At 37.6% G+C, this 19,792-nt stretch overlaps 1 protein-coding gene across 2 annotated transcripts in view; it reads right to left on the reverse strand.

Annotated features, from left to right (window-relative positions):
* NEK10 (NIMA related kinase 10) overlaps positions 1-19,792 on the reverse strand; it is a 292,923-nt gene that overhangs the window by 257,040 nt on the left and 16,091 nt on the right. Inside the window, exons 2-3 of one of the 2 annotated variants that reach the window (XM_043886665.1) lie at positions 17,356-17,479; positions 17,028-17,088 (exon numbers count right to left, since the gene is read on the reverse strand). In XM_043886665.1, the coding sequence (XP_043742600.1) occupies positions 17,028-17,088; positions 17,356-17,429 (135 nt within the window). In that variant the 5' untranslated portion in view covers positions 17,430-17,479. The remainder of the gene's footprint in view (positions 1-17,027; positions 17,089-17,355; positions 17,480-19,792) is intronic. The other variant, XM_043886664.1, reaches the window with a different exon arrangement.

Consider the following 19,792-nt stretch of genomic DNA (forward strand, 5'->3'; position numbering starts at 1 on the left):
ACTGATGCTGGGAAAGATTAAGGGTAGGAGGAGAAGGGGAGACAGAGGATGAGTTGGTTGGATGGCATCACCAACTCAATGGACATGAGTTAGAGCAAACTCCAGGAGATAGTGAAGGTCAGGAAAGCCTGGCGTGCTACAGTCCACGGGGTTGTAAAGAGTTGGACATGACTGAGTGACTGAACAAGAGTTCAATGCATTATTAATGAGAATGCTAACTGAATTTGGGGAAAGACTAGATAAGCACAGTGAGTATCTTAACAAAGAACTAGAAAACAGAAAACAGAGCCAGTCAGAGCTAAAGAATACAATACCCGAAGTGAAAAATACAAGTATAAATAGCAGACTAAGCAACACAAGAGCATATAAATGATCTGGAAGATAGAATAATGGAAATCACCCTGTCAGAACAGGAAAACAAAAACAAATTTAAAAGTGATAATTGAATAAAGGACCTCTAGGACAACATCAAGCATAGTAACATCCACATTACAGAGCTCCTAGATGCAGAAGAGTGAGAGAAAGAAGTAAAAATGTATTTTATAAAATTATGGCTGAAAACTTTCCAGACGTTTAGAAGGGACAGATGTTCAGGTTTGGGAAGCACAGAGGGTCCCAAACAAGATGAATCAAAAGAGACTTCCACCAAGACCTACCATAATTAAAAATGGCAAAAAATTTAAGAGAATGAGAGAACTCAAAAGGCAGCAAGAGAACAAGCGAACCCCCAGAAGGCTATCAGCTAATTTTTCTGTAGAAACTTTGCAGGCCAGGAGGGGGTGGTAGATACATTTAAACAGCTGAAAAAGTAAGCGTCTAAAACCTAGGATACTCTACCCAGCAAGGTTATCACAACTGAAGAAAAGATAAAGAGCTTCTCAGACAAGTAAAAACTATCAGAGTTCATCAGTACTAAAAAGACCATACAAGAAATGTTAAAGGGTCTTCTTTAAGTGGAAAGAAGTAAGAATTTAGGGGAAAGAAAAAAAAAATGCCACTAGTAAAGGCAGATATATAGTACAGGCTGTGGATCAACCACTTAATTAAACTAGTATGAAGATTTGAAAAAAAATGTATAATTAATTATAACTACTGTTATAACTGTTAAGGGCTAAAAAATAAAGATAACATTAAAAAAATATAACATAGGGGAGGGAAGAAAAAACCATAGATTTTTTTTCCTTTAGAATGTGTTTGAACTTAAATAACTATACTTTGAAACAAGTAGGTATAATTATTCAGTTTAGTCACTCAGTGTCTGACTCTTTGAGACCCCATGGACTGCAGCACACCAGGCTTCCCTGTTCATCACCAACTCCCGGAGTTTACTCAAACTCATGTCCATAGAGTCAGTGATGCCATCCAACCATCTCATCCTCCATCGTTCCATTCTCCTCCTGCCTTCAATCTTTCCCAGAATCAGGGTCTTTTCCAATGAGTCAGCTCTTCGCATCAGGTGGCCAAAGTATTGGAGTTTCAGCTTCAGCATCAGTCCTTCCAGTGAATATTCAGGACTGATCTCCTTTAGAATGGACTGGTTGGATCTCCTTGCAGTCCAAGGTACTCTCAAGAGTCTTCTCCAACACCACAGTTCAAAAGCATCAATTAGATAAAAAACATCAAATATATCAAAAGGTATAGCTATAAGTCAACATATATATAAACCCTATGGTAATCACAGATTAAAAACCTATAATAAGTGCACAAAAACAAGAAAGTTACACAAATATAATACTAAAGAAAATTGTAAAACCACAGGGAAAGAGACAAAAAGAAAACATAGAACTACCAAAATACCAAACTACCAAAGGTACACACCTATCAATAATCGCTTTAAAAGTCAGTCAAAAGTGTCCCAACCAAAAGACATGGTGGTTGACAGAATAAAAATAAACAAGACCCGTTTATATACTGCTTACAAGAGATACACTTCAGAGCTACAGAAACAATAGACTGAAAGTGAAGGAATGGAAAAATATTTCATGCAAATGAAAATGACAAGAAAGCTGGGGTAGCGACATTCATATTAGACAGAGTAGAGTGCAAAAGAAACTCTATAACAAAAGACAAAGAAGAGCATTATACAATGATAAGAAATGGATAAAAACTCATTAACATATATTCACCTATTATAGATGCATACAAATATATAAAACATACAAACAAACATAAAAGGAGAAGTTCAAAATAATGCAATAACAGTAGGGGACTTTAACACCCCACTTACAACAATGGACAGTTCAACCAGACAGAAAATCAGTAAGGAAACGGTGGTCTTAATGACATATTAGATCAACTGGACTTAACAGATTTATATAGGACGCTTCTCCTTGCTATTCTTTGGAACTCTGCATTGAAATGGGTATATCTTTCCTTTTCTCCTTGCCTTTTGCTTATCTTCTTTTCTCAGCTATTTTTAACACCTCCTCAGACAACCATTTTGCCTTTTTGCATTTTTTTTTCTTGGGGATGGTCTTGATCACTGCCTCCTGTACAATGTCATGAACCTTCATCCATAGTTCTTCAGGCACTCTATCAGATCTAATCCCTTGAATCTATTTCTCACTTTCACCTTATACTTGTAAGGGATTTGATTTAGGTCATACCTCAATGATCTAGTGGTTTTCCCTGCTTTCCTCAATTTAAGTCTGAATTTGGCAATAACAAGTTCATGATCTGAGCCACAGTCAGCTCCTGGTCTTATTTTTGCTGACTGTATAGAACTTCTCCATCTTTGGCTACAAAGAATATAATCAATTTGATTTCAGTATTGACCATGGTGGTGTCCATGTGTAGAGTCTTCTCTTGTGTTGTTTGAAGAGGGTGCTTGCTATGACCAGCATATTCTCTTGGCAAAACTCTGTTAGCCTTTACCCTGTTCATTTTGTACTCCAAGGCCAAACTTGCCTGTTATTCCAAATATCTCTTGACTTCCTACATTTGCATTCCAGTCCCCTATGATGAAAAGGACATCTTTTTTGGGTGTTAGTTCTAGAAGGTCTTGTAGGTCTTCATAGAACCATTCAACTTCAGTTTCATCTGCATTAGTGGTTGTGGCATAGACTTGGATTACTGTGATTTTGAATGCTTTGCCTTGTTAATGAACAGAGATCATTCTGTCATTTTTGAGGTTGCACCCAAGTACTGCATTTTGGACTCTTTTGTTGACTATGAGGGCTATTCCATTTCTTCTAAGGGATTCTTGCCCACAGTAGTAGATATAATGGTCATCTGAATTACATTCACCCATTCCAGTCCATTTTAGTTCACCAATTCCTAAAATGTCAGTGTTCACTCTTGGCATCTCCTGTTTGACCACTTCCAATTTACCTTGATTCATGGACCTAACATTCCAGGTTCCTATGCATTATTGCTCTTTATAGCATTGGACTTTACTTCCATCACCAGTCACATCCACAACTGGGTGTTGTTTTTGCTTTGGCTCCATTTCTTCACGCTTTCTGGAGTTATTTCTCCACTCTTCTTCAGTAGCATACTGGGCACCTACCAACCTGGGGAGTTCATCTTTCAGTGTCATATCTTTTTGCCTTTCCACACTGTTCATGGGGTTCTCAAGGCAAGAACACTGAAATGGTTGGCCATTCCCTTCTCCAGTGGACCATGTTTTGTCAGAACTGTCTACCATGACCCGTCTGTATTGGGTGGTCCTATATGGCTCAATGCAGAGTTCCAACAAATAGCAAGGAGAGAGAAGAAAGCCTTCCTCAGTGATCAATGCTAAGAAATAGAGGAAAACAACAGATTGGGGAGAGACTAGAGATCTCTTCAAGAAAATTAGAGAAACCAAGGGAATATTTCACACAAAGATGGGCTCACTGAAGGACAGAAATGGTATGGACCTAACAGAAGCAGAAGATATTAAGAAGAGGTGGCAAAAATACACAGAAGAACTATACAAAAAAGATCTTCATGACCCAGATAACCACGATGGTGTGATCATTCACCTAGAGCTAAATATGACTGCCTGGAATGTGAAGTCAAGTGGGCCTTAGGAAGTATCACTACGAACAAAGCTAGTGGAGGTGATGGAATTTCAGTTGAGCTATTTCAAATCCCAAAAGATGATGTTGTGAAAGTGCTGCACTCAGTATGCCAGCAAATGTGGAAAACTCAACAGAACTGGAAAAGGTCAGTTTTCATTCCAATCCCAAAGAAAGTAAGTGCCAAAGAATGTTCAAACTACCATACAGTTGCAATCATCTCACATGCTAGCAAAGTAATGCTCAAAATTCTCCAAGCCAGGCTTCAACAATGCATGAACAGTGAACTTTCAAGCTGGATTTAGAAAACGCAGAGGAACCAGAGATCAAATGGGCAGCATTCACTGGATCATCGAAAAAGCAAGAGAGTTCCAGCAAAACAGCTACTTCTGCTTCATTGATTATGCCAAAGCCTTTGACTGTGTTCAGTTCTGTTCAGTCGCTCAGTCGTGTCCGACTCTTTGCTACCCCATGAACTGCAGCACGCCAGGCCTCCCTGTCCATCACCAACTCCCGGAGTCTACCCAAACCCATGTCCATTGAGTCGGTGATGCCATCCAACCATCTCATCCTCTATCATCCCCTTCTCCTCCTGCCCTCAATCTTTCCCAGCATCAGGGTCTTTTCCAATGAGTCAGTTCTTTGCATCAGGTGGCCAAAGTATTGGAGTTTCAGCTTCAACATCAGTCCTTCCAATGAACACCCAGGACTGATCTCCTTGAGGATGGACTGGTTGGATCTCCTTGCAGTCCAAGGTACTCTCAAGAGTCTTCTCCAAGACCACAGTTCAAAAGCATCAGTTCTTTGGTGCTCAGCTTTCTTTAGAGTCCAACTCTTACATCCATACATGACTACTGGAAAAACTATAGCCTTGACTAGATGGACCTTTGTTGACAAAGTAATGTCTCTGCTTTTTAATATGCTCTCTATGTTGGTCATAACTTTCCTTCCAAGGAGTAAGCATCTTTTAATTTAATGGCGGCAATCACCATCTGCAGTGATTTTGGAGCCCCAAAAAATAAAGTCAGCCACTATTTCCACTGTTTCCCCATCTATTTGCCATGAAGTGATGGGACTGGATGCCATGATCTTAGTTTTCTGCATGTTGAGCTTTAAGCCAACTTTTTCACTCTCCTCTTTCACTTTCATCAAGAGGCTCTTTAGTTCTTCTTCACTTTCTGCCATAAGGGTGCTGTCATCTGTGTATCTGAGGTTATTGATATTTCTCCCAGCAATCTTGATTCCAGTTTGTGCTTCTTCCAGTCCAGCGTTTCTCATGATGTACTCTGCATATAAGTTAAATAAGCAGGGTGACAATATACAGCCTTGATGTACACCTTTTCCTATTTGGAACCAGTCTGTTGTTCCATGTCCAGTTCTAACTGTTGCTTCCTGACCTGCATACGGGTTTCTCAAGAGGCAGGTCAGGTGGTCTGGTATTCCCATCTCCTTCAGAATTTTCCAGTTTATTGTGATACACACAGTCAAAGGCTTTGGCATAGTCAATAAAGCAGAAATAGATGTTTTTCTGAAACTCTCTTGCTTTTTCAACGATCCAGGAGATGTTGGCAATTTGATCTCTGGTTCCTCTACCTTTTCCAAAATCAGCTTAAGTATCTGGAAGTTCACAGTTCACGTATTGCTGAAGCCTGGCTTGAAGAATTCTGAGCATTACTTTACTAGCATGTGAGATGAGTGCAACTGTGTGGTAGTTTGAGCATTCTTTGGCATTGCCTTTCTTTGACTGTGTAGATCACAACAAACTGTGGACAACTCTTCAAGAAATGGGAATACCAGACCACCCACCTTGCCTCCTGTGAAATCTGTATACAGATCAAGAAGCAACAGTTAGAACTGGACATGGAACAACAGACTGGTTCCAAATTGGGAAAGAAGTACATCAAGGCTGTATATTGTCACCCTGATTATTTAACTTATATGCAGAGTACATCATGTGAAATGCTGGGCGAGATGAAGCACAAGCTGGAAACAAGATTGCAAGGAGAAATATCAATAACCTCAGATACACAGATGACACCACTCTTATGGCAGAAAGTGAAGATGAAAGTGAAATTTCTTGATGAAAGTGAAAGAGGAGTTAAAAAGCTGGCTTAGAACTCAACATTCAAAAAACTAAGATCATGGCATCCAGTCCCATCACTTCATGGCAAATAGAAGGGGAAACAATGGAAACAGTGAGAGACTTTATATTTTTGGGCTCCAGAATCACTGCTGGTGGTGACTGCAGCCATGAAATGAGATGCTTGCTCCTTGGAAGAAAAGCTATGACCAACCAAGACAGCGTATTAATAAGAAGACATTACTTTGCTGACAAAGGTCCATCTAGTCAGAGGTATGGTTTTTCCAATAGTCATGTATGGATGTGAGCGTTGGACTATAAAGAAAGCTGATTGTTAAAGAATTGATGCTTTTGAACTGTGGTGTTGGAGAGGACTCTTGAGAGTCCCTTAGGCTGTGAGGAGATCAAACCAGTCAATCCTAAGGGAAATCAGTCCTGAATATTGATTGGAAGGACTGATGCTGAAGCTGAAACTCTAATACTTTGGCCATCTAATGCAAAGAACTGACTCATTGGAAAAGACCCTGATGCTGGGAAAGATTGAAGGCAGGAAAAGAATGGGATGCCAGAGGATGAGGTGGTTGGATGGTATCACCGACTTGATCTAAACATAAGTTTGAGCAAGGTCCAGGAGTTGGTGATGAACAGAGAAGCCTGGTGTGCTGCAGTCCATGGAGTTGCCAAGAGTCAGACACGACTGAGTGAACTGAGGACACTTTATCCAAACCTGAAATATATTTGATTTCCAACTACACATTGAACATTCTCTAGGATAGATCATATACTAGGCTACAAAACAAGTCTCAATAAATTTAAGAGGACAGAAATGACATGAAGCGTTTCTTTTCTAACCATAATGGCATGAAACTATAAATACAGTTGCAGAAAGAAAAATGGAAAAACAAGCACTGGAGACTTAGAAATATGCTAGTAAAAAGCTAATGGGTCACTGCAAAAAAACAGAGGAAATCATAAAATACCTTGAGACAAATGAAAAAAAAAAAAAAAAAAAACCCCACAAATTTCCAAAATCTATATAGGATGCAGCAAAAGCAGATCAAAGAGGAAAGTTTATAGTGATACAGGCTTACCTCAAGAAACAAGAAACACTCAGATAAACAACCCAATTAGTCATCCATAGGAATTAGAAAAGAAGAAACAAAGCCCAAGGAAATAATAAAGATCAGAGAGGAAATAAATAAAATAGCAACCAAGAAAAAAAAAAAAGAAAGAAAACATCAATGAATCTAAGAGCAGTTGTTTGGAAAGATAAAACTGATAAGCCTGGAGCTAGATTCACCAAGAGAAAAGAGAGAGGATTCAAATAAACAAAATAATAAATAAAACAGGAGAAATAACAACCAATATTAAAGAGACAAAAACCCCAAGAGAATATTTCAGATAGTTATGTGCTAAAAATTGGAAAACCTAGAAGAAATGGATATATTTCTAGAAATATACAATCTTCTAAGACCAAATCAGGAGGAAATAGACAATCTGAATATACAGATCACCGGTAGTGAAATTTAATTAATAGTTTAAAAAACTCCCAGCCAACAAAAGTCCAGGACCAAGCAGATTCACAGGATAATTCTATTAACACCAAACTTACAAAGAAGATCTAATGCCTATTCTTTTCAATCTATTCACAAAGATTGAAGAGGAGGGGACACTCCCAAATTCATTCTACAAGGCCACCATTATTCTGGTACCAAAAATAGACACTACAAAGGAAAAAAAAAAGAAACTACAGGCCAATATCTCTGATGAATATAGGTGCAAAATTTTCAACAAAATATGAGCAAACTAAGTTCAATAATACATAAAAGGGTCATACACCATGATCAACTTGGATTCATTCCAAGGTCACAAGGAAATACACAAGTCAACTTATGTGGCACATCTCATTAACAAAAGGAAGTATAAAAATTGTATGATCACCTCAGTAGACTCAGAAAAAAGCATTTGAAAAAATTTAACACATATTCATGATAAAAACTCTCATCACAGTTGGTAAAGGGCATATATCTCAGCATAATAAAGAACATATATAACAAACTCACACCTAACATCATACTCAATGATGAAAAGCTGAATGTTTTTCCTCTAAAATCATGAAAAAGACAAGGGTGCCCACTCTCTTCACCTTCATTTAACATAGTATTAGAAGTTCTAGCCACAGTAATCAGACTAGAAAAAGAAATAAAAGGCATCCCAATTGGAAGGGAAGAATAAAACTTTCATATATATATAGAAATATACATATATATATATATATCTTATATATATATAAAACTTTCAGTATTTACAGATAACATGATACTATATATATACTATATATATATAATAGACTTTATGGTTTCCAACCAAACACTACTAGAACTAATAAATGAATTCAGTAAAGTTTTAAGATACAAAATTAATATACAAAAACTGTTGCTTTTCTATACACTAATAATGAACTATTAGAAAGAGAAAGCAAGGAAACAATCCCATTTATAATTGCATCAAAAAAAATAAAATACATAGAAATAAATTTAACTAAGGAGGTAAAAAACCTTTACTCTGAAAACTACAAGATACCAATGAAGGAAATTAAAGGCAAAGAAATGAGAAGATATGCTATGTTTGTGGATTGTAAGAATTAATACTGTTAAAATGTACTTATTACCCAAGCAACCTATGATTTAGTGGAAGGTGAGAGGGAAAGTCGCTCAGCTGTATCCAACTTTTTGCGATCCCATGGACCATACATTCCATGGAATTCTCCAGGCCAGAATACTGGAATGACTAGCTGTTCCCTTCTCCACAGGATCTTCCCAACCCAGGAATTGAACCCAGGTCTCCCACATTGCAGGCGGATTCTTTACCGCCTGAGCTATCAGGGAAGCCCCTTGTGGGAATTCCATAGGGAATTCCATGGACCATAGAGTCCATGGAGGTCACAAAGAGTCAGACACGATTTAGTGGAATCCCTGTCAAAGTACCTATGATATTTTTCACAGATATAAAACAAATAATCCTAAAATTTATACGGAACCATAAAAGGCCCTGGATAGACAAAGCAATGTTGAGAAAAAAAGAAAAAGAACAAAGCTGAAGGGATCACAGCCCCTGACTTAAGACGATACTACAAAGATACAAGTAATCAAAGTAGTATGGATGGGGGTTGAAGATGGTGGAAGAATAAGATGTGGATCATCTTCTTCCTCACAAATACATCAAAAATACATTTGCATGTGGAACAACTCCTACAGAACACCTGCTGAACACTAGCAGAAGACCTCAGACTTCCAAAAAGGCAAGCTAAACTTCACATAAAGTGGTAGGGAAAAGGCATGAAAATAAAGATACAAAGAAAAAGGGATGGGTCCTGTACCATGGGGAGGTAGCTATCAAGGAAGAAAAGTTTTCACACATTTGGAAACCCCCTCACAGGCGGGGACAAGGGGGAGCTTTGGAACCTCAGAGGGGAGTGCAGCAACAAATAGGCAGAAGACAAAGCAGAGAGAATTTGGCCAACTGGCATCTCCCAGCAGAGAAGTTGTTTGGACACCTATCACAGAGAGTCAGGGTTGGGTGCTGAGGCTCAGGGAGAGGACTGAGGCTGATTCCTATGAAGGACTGGGGTTGACTCTGCCTCCTCCTGAGGGTACTAGTACAATGCAAGTCAGGGGAAAGCCTGGATCTGCCAGAAAGGCAAGAGATCATTGTCACAGGGACCCTCAAACTCCTGTGAACCCTCTAGCTCCACATGCTCCCAGACTGCAGCACCCAGCTTTCACAAGTGGGATGATTTGGCTGTGGTCTATGACCCCAGAGATGGGCACACTTACAAATGTGGGGTTTTCTCTTGGGGTTTTGTCTGTCTGTCCTTTTTTTGGTTAGTAGTTGGTTTGATTTTCTCCTATTTCTTTCTTTTTCCCTTCTGTGCTATGTGACTGGTGGAGTCTTGGTACTCCAGCAAGGGGTCAGGTCTGAACCTCCAAGGTGGGAGACCCGAGTCCAGGATGTTGGATCACCAGAGGATTCCCAACCCTATGGAATACTAACAGGCAAGAACTCTCCCAAAGGCCTCCATCTCAACACTAAGACCTGGCCCCACCCAAAGGTCAGCAAGCTCCAGTGCTGCATGCTCCACGTCAAACAACTAGTAAAACAGGAACACAACTGTACCCATTAGTAGACAGGCTGCCCAACGTCACACCAAGCTCACAGACACCCCGTAACATAGCACTGGGCCCAACACTGCCTTTAGAGAGACAAGATCCAGCTTCACCCACCAGAACGCAGGAACTAGTCCCACTCCTCCAACCAAGAAAACTTAAAGTCCAACCCCACACACTAGGGGTAGACTCCACAGGAATAACTACAACCTTGCAGCCTCTGGAAAGGAGACCCCAAACACAGTTTATTAAACAAAATGAAAAGACAGAGAAACATGCAGGAGATGAAGGAGCATGGTAAAAACCCACCAGACAAAACAGATGAAGAGGAAATAGGAAATCCACCTGAAAAATAATTCAGAGAAATGATAGTAAAGATGATTCAAAACCTTGGAAATAAAATGGAGGCACAAATATACAGAATGGAGGCATGGATTGAAAAGATACAAGAAACATTTAACAAGAACCTAGAAGAAATAAAGAACAGAAAATCAACAACAAACATCATACTAACTGAAATTTAAAAAATACACTAGAGGGATCAGTAGCAGAACAGATAAGTAAGCTGGAAGATCAAAAGTTGAAAATAACTGAAGTATAGTAGAATATTGAAAAAAAAGAATGAAAATAAATGATAACAGTCTCATAGACCTCTGGGACAACATTAAGCACACCAATATTTGAATTAGAGGGGTCCCAGGAGAAGACAAAAAAAAAAGATATGAGAAAATATTTGAGGAGATTATAGTTGAAAACTTCACTAGCAGGGGAAAATAGCCACCCAATTCCAGGAAGGCCAGAGAGTTCCATACAGGATAAACCCAAAAAGAAACAAAGCAAGACACATATTAATCAAACTAACAAAATTAAACACAAAGAATAAATATTAAAAGCAGCAAGGGAAAAGCAACAAGGGACTACAAGGAAATCCCCATCAGGGTAACAGCTGATTTTCAGCAGAAACTCTGCAGGCCAGAAGGGAGTAGCAAGATACACTTAAACTGATGAAAGGAAAAAACCTACAGCCAAGATTACTCTACCCAGCAAGGTTCTCACTCAGATTTGGCAGAGAAATCAAAAGTTAAGAGAATTCACCACCAAACCAGCTCTATAACAAATGCCAAAGGAACTTCTCTAGATAGGAAACACAAGAGAAAGAAAAGACCTACAAAAACAAACCCAAATCAATATAGTAAATGGTAACATGTATCATCTATATAAATAATTATCATATAATAAATATATATAACCATATATATAATAATAATTTATATATATCGTATATATAAATAATTATCTTAAATGTAAATGGATTCAATTCTCTAACCAAAAGAAACAGACTGACTGATTGGATACAGAAACAAGACCCATATATATGCTGTCTACAAACGATCCACGTCAGACCTAGGGGCACATAGAGACTGAAAGTAAGAGGCTGGAGAAAGGGAAATTCTCTCAAAGGTACAGAGAAGAGCTAGCACCTATCTTGCTCAAACTGTTCCAAACTTGCAGAGGGAGGGAAACTCCCAAACTCATTCTGTGAGGCCACCATCACCCTGACACTAAAACCAGACAAAGATACCACAAAAGAGAAAATCACAGTCCAATATCACAGATGAACATAGATACAAAAATCCTCAACAAAGTTCTAGAAAACAGAATCCAACAATACATTAAACGGATCATACACCATGATTAAGTGGGATTTATCCCAGGGATGCAAGGATTCTTCAATACACACAAATCAATGTGATACACCATATTAACAAATTGAAAGATAAAAACCATATGATAATCTCAATAGATGCAGAGAAAGCTTTTGACAAAACTCAATACCCGTTCACAATAATAACTCTCAAGAGTGTGGGCATAGAAAGAATATATACCTCAACACAATAAAGGCCATAAATGACAAAACCACAGCAAGTATTATTCTCAATGGTAAAAACTGAAAGCATGTCCTCTAAGATCAAGAACAAGACAAGAGTGCCCACTCTCACCACTGTTATTCAACATACTTTTGGAAGTCCTAGTCATGGCAATCAGAAAAGAAAAAGAAACAGAAGGAATCCAGATTGGAAAAGAAGAAGTAAAACCTTCACTGTTTGCACATGACATGATACTATACATAGACAACCTTAAAAATGCCACAAAAAGCTACTAGAGCTAATCAATGAATTTAGTAAAGTGGCAGGATATAAAATTAATACACAGAAATCCCTTGCATTTCTATATACTAACAATGAAAAATCAGAAAGAGAAATTAACGAAACAATCCCATTCACCATTGCAACAACAAGAATAAAATACCTAAGAATAAACCTACCTAAAGAGATGAAAGACCTGTATGCAGAAAAATATAAGACACTGATAAAAGAAATCAAAGACAATTCAAACAGATAGATAGATATATACCATGTTCTTGAACTGGAAGAATCAATATTGTCAAAATGACTATACTACCCAAAGCAATCTAAGATTTAATGCAATCCCTGTCAAATTACCAAGGTCATTTTTCACAGAATTAGAATAAAAACTTTCACAATTGGTATGGAAACACAAATGACCCTGCATAGCCAAAATCAATCTTGAGAAAGAAAAACAGAGTTGGAGAAATCAACCTCCCTGACTACAAATTATACTACAAAGCTACAGTCATCAAGACAGTATGACATTGGCACAAAACAGAAATATAAACCAATGGAACAAATAGATAACCCAGAGATAAGCCCACGTACTTGTGAGTACCTTATCTTTGACAAAGGAAGCAAAAAAATACAATGGACAAAAGATAGCTTCTTCAGTAAGTGGTGGTGGGAAAACTGGAGAGCTATTAGAATACTTCCTAATACCATACATAAAAATAAACTGAAAATGGGTTAAAGACTTACATGTAAGGCCAGAAACTATAAAAGCTCTTAGAGGAAAACATAGGCAGTACACTCTTTGTTATAAATCACAGCAAGATTCTCTCTGACCCACTTCCTAGACTAATGAAAATAAAAAGGAAAATAAACAAATGGAGCCTAATAAAACTTAGAAGCTTTTGCACAACAAAGGAAACTATAAAGAAGATGAAAGACAAACCTCAGAATGGGAGAAAATAATTGCAAACAAAACAACTGACAAAGGGTTAATCTCCAAAATATAAAAGCAGCTCATATAGCTCAAAATCAGAAAAACAACCCAATCAAAAAATGGGCACCTAAACAGACATTTCTCCAAAGAAGACATACAGATGGCCAATAAACACATGAAAAGCTGCTCAACATTGCTCATTATTAGAGACACGCAAATCAAAACTACAGTGAGGTATCACCTCACGTGAGTCAGAATGTCCATCATTAAAAAATCTACAAACAATAAATGCTGGAGAGGATGTGGAGAAAAGGTAACCCTCCTGCACTGTTGGTGGGAATGTAATCTGATACAGCCACTATGGAAAACAGTATAGATATTCCTTTAAAAACTAGAAATAAATCTACCATATGACCCAGCAATCCCAATATTGGGCATATACCCTGAGAAAGCTACAATTCTAAAAGACACATGTACCCCAGTGTTCACTGAAGCAATATTTACAATAGCCAAGACATGTAAGCAACCTAGATGCCTATCGACAGATGAATGGATAAAGAAGTTGTAGGACATTTATACAATGGAATATTACTCAGCCATAAAAAGGAATGCATTTGAGTCAGTTGTAGTGAAGTGGATGAAACTAGAGCCTATTATACAGAGTGAAGTAAGTAAAAACAAGAAAAACAAGTATCACATACTAACACATATATATGGAATCTATAAAAATGTATTGATGAACTTAGTAGAGAATGGACTTGTGAACACAGCAGGGGAAGGTGAGCGTGGGACGAATTGAGAAAGTAGCATTGACATATATACGCTATATGTGTAAAACAGATAGCTAGTGACAAGTTGCTAAATAATACAGGGAGCCCAGCTTGGTGCTCTGTGATGACCTAGAAGGGTGGGATGGGAGGAGAGGAGGAAGGCTCTGGAGGAAAGGGATATACATACAATTATGACTTCTTTGCATTGTTGTTAGGCAGAAACAAACACAAAATTGTAAAGCAATTTTCTACCAATTAAAAAATAAATAAAATTAATTAAAAAATAGTATGTTGTTGGCACCAAAAGAGACACATAGGTCAAGAACCCAGAAAAAAATCCACACACTTAAATGATCAATTAATTTATGACAAAGGAGACAAGAATATACAGTGGGGAAAAGACAGTCTTTCAGTAACTGGTGCTGGGAAAACTGAACAGGTACATGTAGAAGAATGACATTAGAATATATTCTCATGCTATATACAATAATGAACTCAAAATAGATCAAAGAGCTAAATATAAGACTGGAAACCACAAAACTCCTGAAAACACTCTGACATAAATTGTAGCAATATTTTTTGGCTCTGTCTCCTAAAGGAAACAAAAGAAAAAAATTAAACAAATGGGATATAATTAAACTTAAAAGCTTTTGCACAGCAAAGACAACCATCAACATAATTAAAAGACAACCTACTGAATGGGAGAGAATATTTGCAAATGATGATAACCAGTAAAGGGTTAATATCCAAAATATATAAACAGCTCATACAACTTCAATATTAAAAAACCTGATTTAAAAAAATGGGCTTGTGAAGTAATTAGCCTCCAACTAAAAAAAAAAAAAAAAAATGGGCAGAAGACCTAAATAGACATACTTCAAAAGAAGACATACAGACAGCCAACAGGCACATGAAAAGATGCTTAACCTTGCTAATAATCAGGGAAATGCAAATCAAAGCCACAATGAGATATCATCTCACATCCGTCAGAATGGCTCTCATGACAAAGACATCAAATAACAAATGTTGGCAAGGATGTGGGAAAAAGGGAATAATGTTGGCCGGAATGTAAATTGGTACAGGCACTATGGAAAACAGTATGGAGATTTTTCAAAAAGCTGGAGAGAACTACCATATGATATAGAAATTCCACTCCTGGGTACATATCCAAGGAAAATGAAAACATTAATTTGAAAAGCTACATACACCCTAATGTTTATTGCAGTATTATTTATAACAGCCACAGTATGGAAGCACCCTAAGTGTCCACCAACAGATTAATGTATACACACACACACACACACACACACACAATGAAGTTCACTCAGTTGTAAAAGAGAATAAATATTGTCATTTGCAACAACACGGATGGTCCTAGAAATTATTGTCCTTAGTGAAATAAATCAGAGAAAGACAAATTCTATATGTTACCACTTATATGTGGACTTTAAAAAAATAAATGAATATAGTTAACTCGTCTATACACAAATGTTCAAGCTGCAAACTTTCAAAACTGTGAATGTATGCCTGCATGTCCAATCCCGTAAAGCTAGTTCACGTGTCTGGCACACATGGTCACAGGTACGCACCCCTACAAGTCGTTCTGCCTTTGTACAGTTCTGTATAAAGAACAGTAATGCAGTATCTTCATTTCAAGCCCAGGAAGTCTAGACGCAAGTGTAAAAGCAGCGGTGATGTAGCTGGTACTGCTGCACGTTTCAAGGTACTGTACTGGATGATTTAAAATGTTTTCTTTTTTGTGTGTTTGGTTTTTTTATGTATTAATTGTGTGAAAAGTATTATAAACCTATTGCAGCACTGTACTATATAGCCAATTGTGTTAGTTGGGTTCCCAGACTCACAGATACAGAGAATAAACCAGTGGTTACCAGAGGGGAGAGGGAAATGGGGAGGGGTGATACAGGCGTAGAGGATTAAGAGGTACAAACTACTATGTATAAAACAAATAAGCTAATAGGATATATTATACAGCACAGGAAATAAAGCCAATATCTGAATATAAATCTTAAAAGATTTATGGAGTATAATCGTAAAAGATTGAATCATTATTCTATACAACTGAATTTAATATAATATTGTTAACCAACTCTACTTCAATAAACAAATTTTTTAATGCTATAGTTCTCTGGTAAGTTTAGTACACATAACAAAAGCCAGTAGGGCTGTATTACCACAAGAGCTCATAAACAAATTTGCTTAAACAAGTTTACCACAGTAGACTCTGGAATCTGGCTCCCAGGGTTCAAATCCCAGCTCTGTCATTTGTTAATTGACCATGCTAAATAAGTATCTGCTGTTTTTATTGCTATTAGCATTTCTGTGTTATTCCCCAAGCCTTCTCGGATAGCCTCTAATCTCACGCCTCTCCAAAGTCTTACAGAAGCTAAACCAAAAAAATGTCTAGAGATAAATTCAAGTGGTAGTACCATTCTGTCCATTAAAAAAATAAAAATGCTATTGTGAAAGCAGTCAAAACTCACTCCTTCATTCCCCCTGTTTTTGGTGAGATATACTTTGCGGCCAGCATCAAGAGGGGCGCTGTAGCAGCTGGGCAGCCTGAAAAGCAGGGAAGGGGAGGAGGAAAAGGGGATGCACAGTGTTTTGGAGAAATCAGCTCCCCTAGAGCTCTGCAGGGTCAGACCCTGAGCATTCAATAGAAGAACGTATCCTTTCTACATTAATGCGTTTTGCAGGTTAGCGCCCATGGCACTGAGCAGAGGAGTGAAAAGGCTGTGGATGCACAGTCCTGCTTCCTGACTCTGAACCAGGTATGAGAGACGCAACTGGAAGAAAGATGAAACATGGGAAAGAACAAAGGAAAATAGATGTATCATTCATAAGATGTTAAATGGATCCTTTGGAAACGTGATTTCTCTGTCATTAATGGATGCGCATTCTTTGAAAACACTACCTGTTGCTTGCTTGCTTGAACGTTCAAAAGGCACAGAAGTCTTTTAAGATCTGAATAGTCCCTAGGAGAAAGAATAACACAATGTCAACCGACAGAAGACTCTAGGTGAAATAGTTGTGTTACCCACTAGTAACATGGACCCCTGCCACTTGGAGGTCTGCTGTTATAGACTGAAACATTCACACACTAAACATCTCCTTAGAACTCTGGGAAAGGGCAAACATTTCAGTGAAGACTCTACTCCAGAGTAGCAGTTGCCAAGGATCTACGCTGTGGTTGCTGGTCACTGCTTGAGTTAATAGTAAGCAAAAACTCAGTATGGTGTTACCTGGTGGTGACTCCTTGCTGTTTTTTATCAGTTGATTTTTCAGTGGCCTTCACTTTTTTGTCTTGATCAGGCATTGTAAACCATCAATGCCCCAGAATTAACATCGCATTCCTTTCAAAGTAAACTGGAAGGAAAAACTTTAGTTGGCTTGTGTGCTCCAAAATATTCTCAATTAATGCAAATTCACTTAAAACATTTATTTAAATATGCACAAACTAACATTTACTTCTAATACAATAATAAAAATGCTAATATGGATAACATTTACTATTTATCATTCAAAGGCCTCTGGATACATTTAGGGCATAGTTTATAATTATAGGTTTATAATTATAGTAGTACCTAAGCCTATATTTTCTGAGTCATTCTTGATTTCAAATCTTCTGACTCATTACCCCAACAAGTACTTTTCTGCTTGCCAGGAAAAGTGTCCATATTTGGGATTTCCAAAATATTTATAAGCAAATACCTGAAGTCCCACTGACACTTTTATGCCATCTTACTTGTCTTTCTCGGTAAGTTTCCTTAACAGCATGCTGCTAGTTTAGGGAGCTCCTCTCTCATCGTGGGTCATGTCCCTAAAAATTCCAGAGAAAGCTCCACCAAATGCATTGCACTTGCAAATGCATTACAGTGTCAAGGGCAACACACAAAATATCCTTGGGTTTCCAGAATGCCTAAAACTTTCAGGCTGAATCCCCACATGGGACAACTCCAGCCATAACCTCTTCTGCCAGAACTGGGTCAGCCTTGCACAGTCCCTGAACTCACTTAAGCATCCTGTTTAAAACAAGACAATGGGTTCACAATCAAAATGGAGTCATTCATGCTAACCCTGGGGTCAACCAAACTAAATTACAATTTCACCTCTCCCCAAGATGGAAACTTAAACTAGCCAATCAGGAATCTCCTGATTAGCACTAGTTAGGTAAGCAGCCTGATAAACCCTCCATCCTCTTTGGGAAAAATAAGCTTGCAATAACCAATCTGTTTTTTGACTAGCATAACTTCTTCATTCCTATCTTCTTCTGCCTATAAAAGTCTTTCATTTTGTACAGTTTCTTAGAGCTCCTTTCTATCTGCTAGAGAGAATGCTGCCCAGTTCATTAATTGTTGAATAAAGCCAATAAGATCTTTAAAATGTACTCAACTGAGTTTTGTTTTTAACAATCCAGACAGTGGGGCATCCAGCCTGGGAATACAAGACAGTAGGCACCTCACTCTTCTGAATTAAGCTTTGTCATCATTATGGTCACCCTTCCTAGGATAAGCTTTAATACTACTTTCTACCACTATTCAAAAGGTTAGTATGAGTTCAACAATAGAGAATAATTTATTTGTTAATAAAACCCTTCTTTAATCAATTTCTGATTAAGTTGTTCTCGTTTCCAGAATAGAAACCAAAAAAAAGTTGAAGATACCCATACTTTCAATTACATGGAACATACAAAATAAAACACTATTGGTTTAGTTCTTGATTGAATGTAAAATTTTCCAGTTGTACTTCAATACTAGTGCTTGCCTTCAGAATGTTTTTTCAGGCATGAAAAAGTATGCACTGCTGTCTTATAATTGCATGCCTCAATGTGTTATAGAATTGATGGCCAAAATCCAAGTGTTTCAGAAGTACTTAAGAGGCAAAAGGAATGTACCAATGGGTGTTTTACTGCAACAGAATGGAGCAAAATTTAATTTTGTAAAATGAACAAAGACAGTATATCTAAGGATTTAAAATTATCTTCCCAATATAGTTGCATATTTGTGACAAATAGTTCAGCTGGAATTGAGCTGAAGACCAAGGTTCTCATCACAGACGCACATCATGCAAAGTACAATAACAGTATTTTAGGATTGTGCCCAGGACCTAACACCATGGATTTATTCTTTCAACAAATATTTATTGAATGTGTACTATGTTCAATCTCATTGAAAACTACTAAAGATAAAAGAGGCTATCTCAGATATAGGCTTCTACTACAAACAAAGAAAAACCCACTTAGGAACTTGAAACTATGTTTTGTGAGATATTCAGATATAGATTTGGTTTAGCATCTGTTTAAAAGAAAGAAAGGAGAAAGGGAGTAACAAAGGGCAGGGTAGGGAGGGAAAGAGGAAGAATGAATGACCTGTACATAATTTTTCAACAGCAAAAGATCCAAGTGCTTTTCATATATAAATATTAAAATGCCCCAAAAGTTCTAAAATAAATGGAAATCCAGTCAAAATAAATATAATCTAACTTCACCTTTCCCTCAAGAACAGAGGGAAAGTTCCATACAGATACACTGGCCTGTTGGCTTCAAATTCTGCTCAAACCGTAGCTCTAGCCTGTTTAAGAAACAGGATATAAAAGTCACAATGATTAGCATGTGAAAATGTGTGGAAAAGCTCATGGGCTTCTGAAGGTAGAGGACCATATCTGCCACAATCTTACTGC

Source organism: Cervus elaphus, chromosome 24, assembly GCF_910594005.1.
Source record: "Cervus elaphus chromosome 24, mCerEla1.1, whole genome shotgun sequence".
In the NCBI taxonomy this organism is placed as follows: domain Eukaryota; kingdom Metazoa; phylum Chordata; class Mammalia; order Artiodactyla; family Cervidae; genus Cervus; species Cervus elaphus.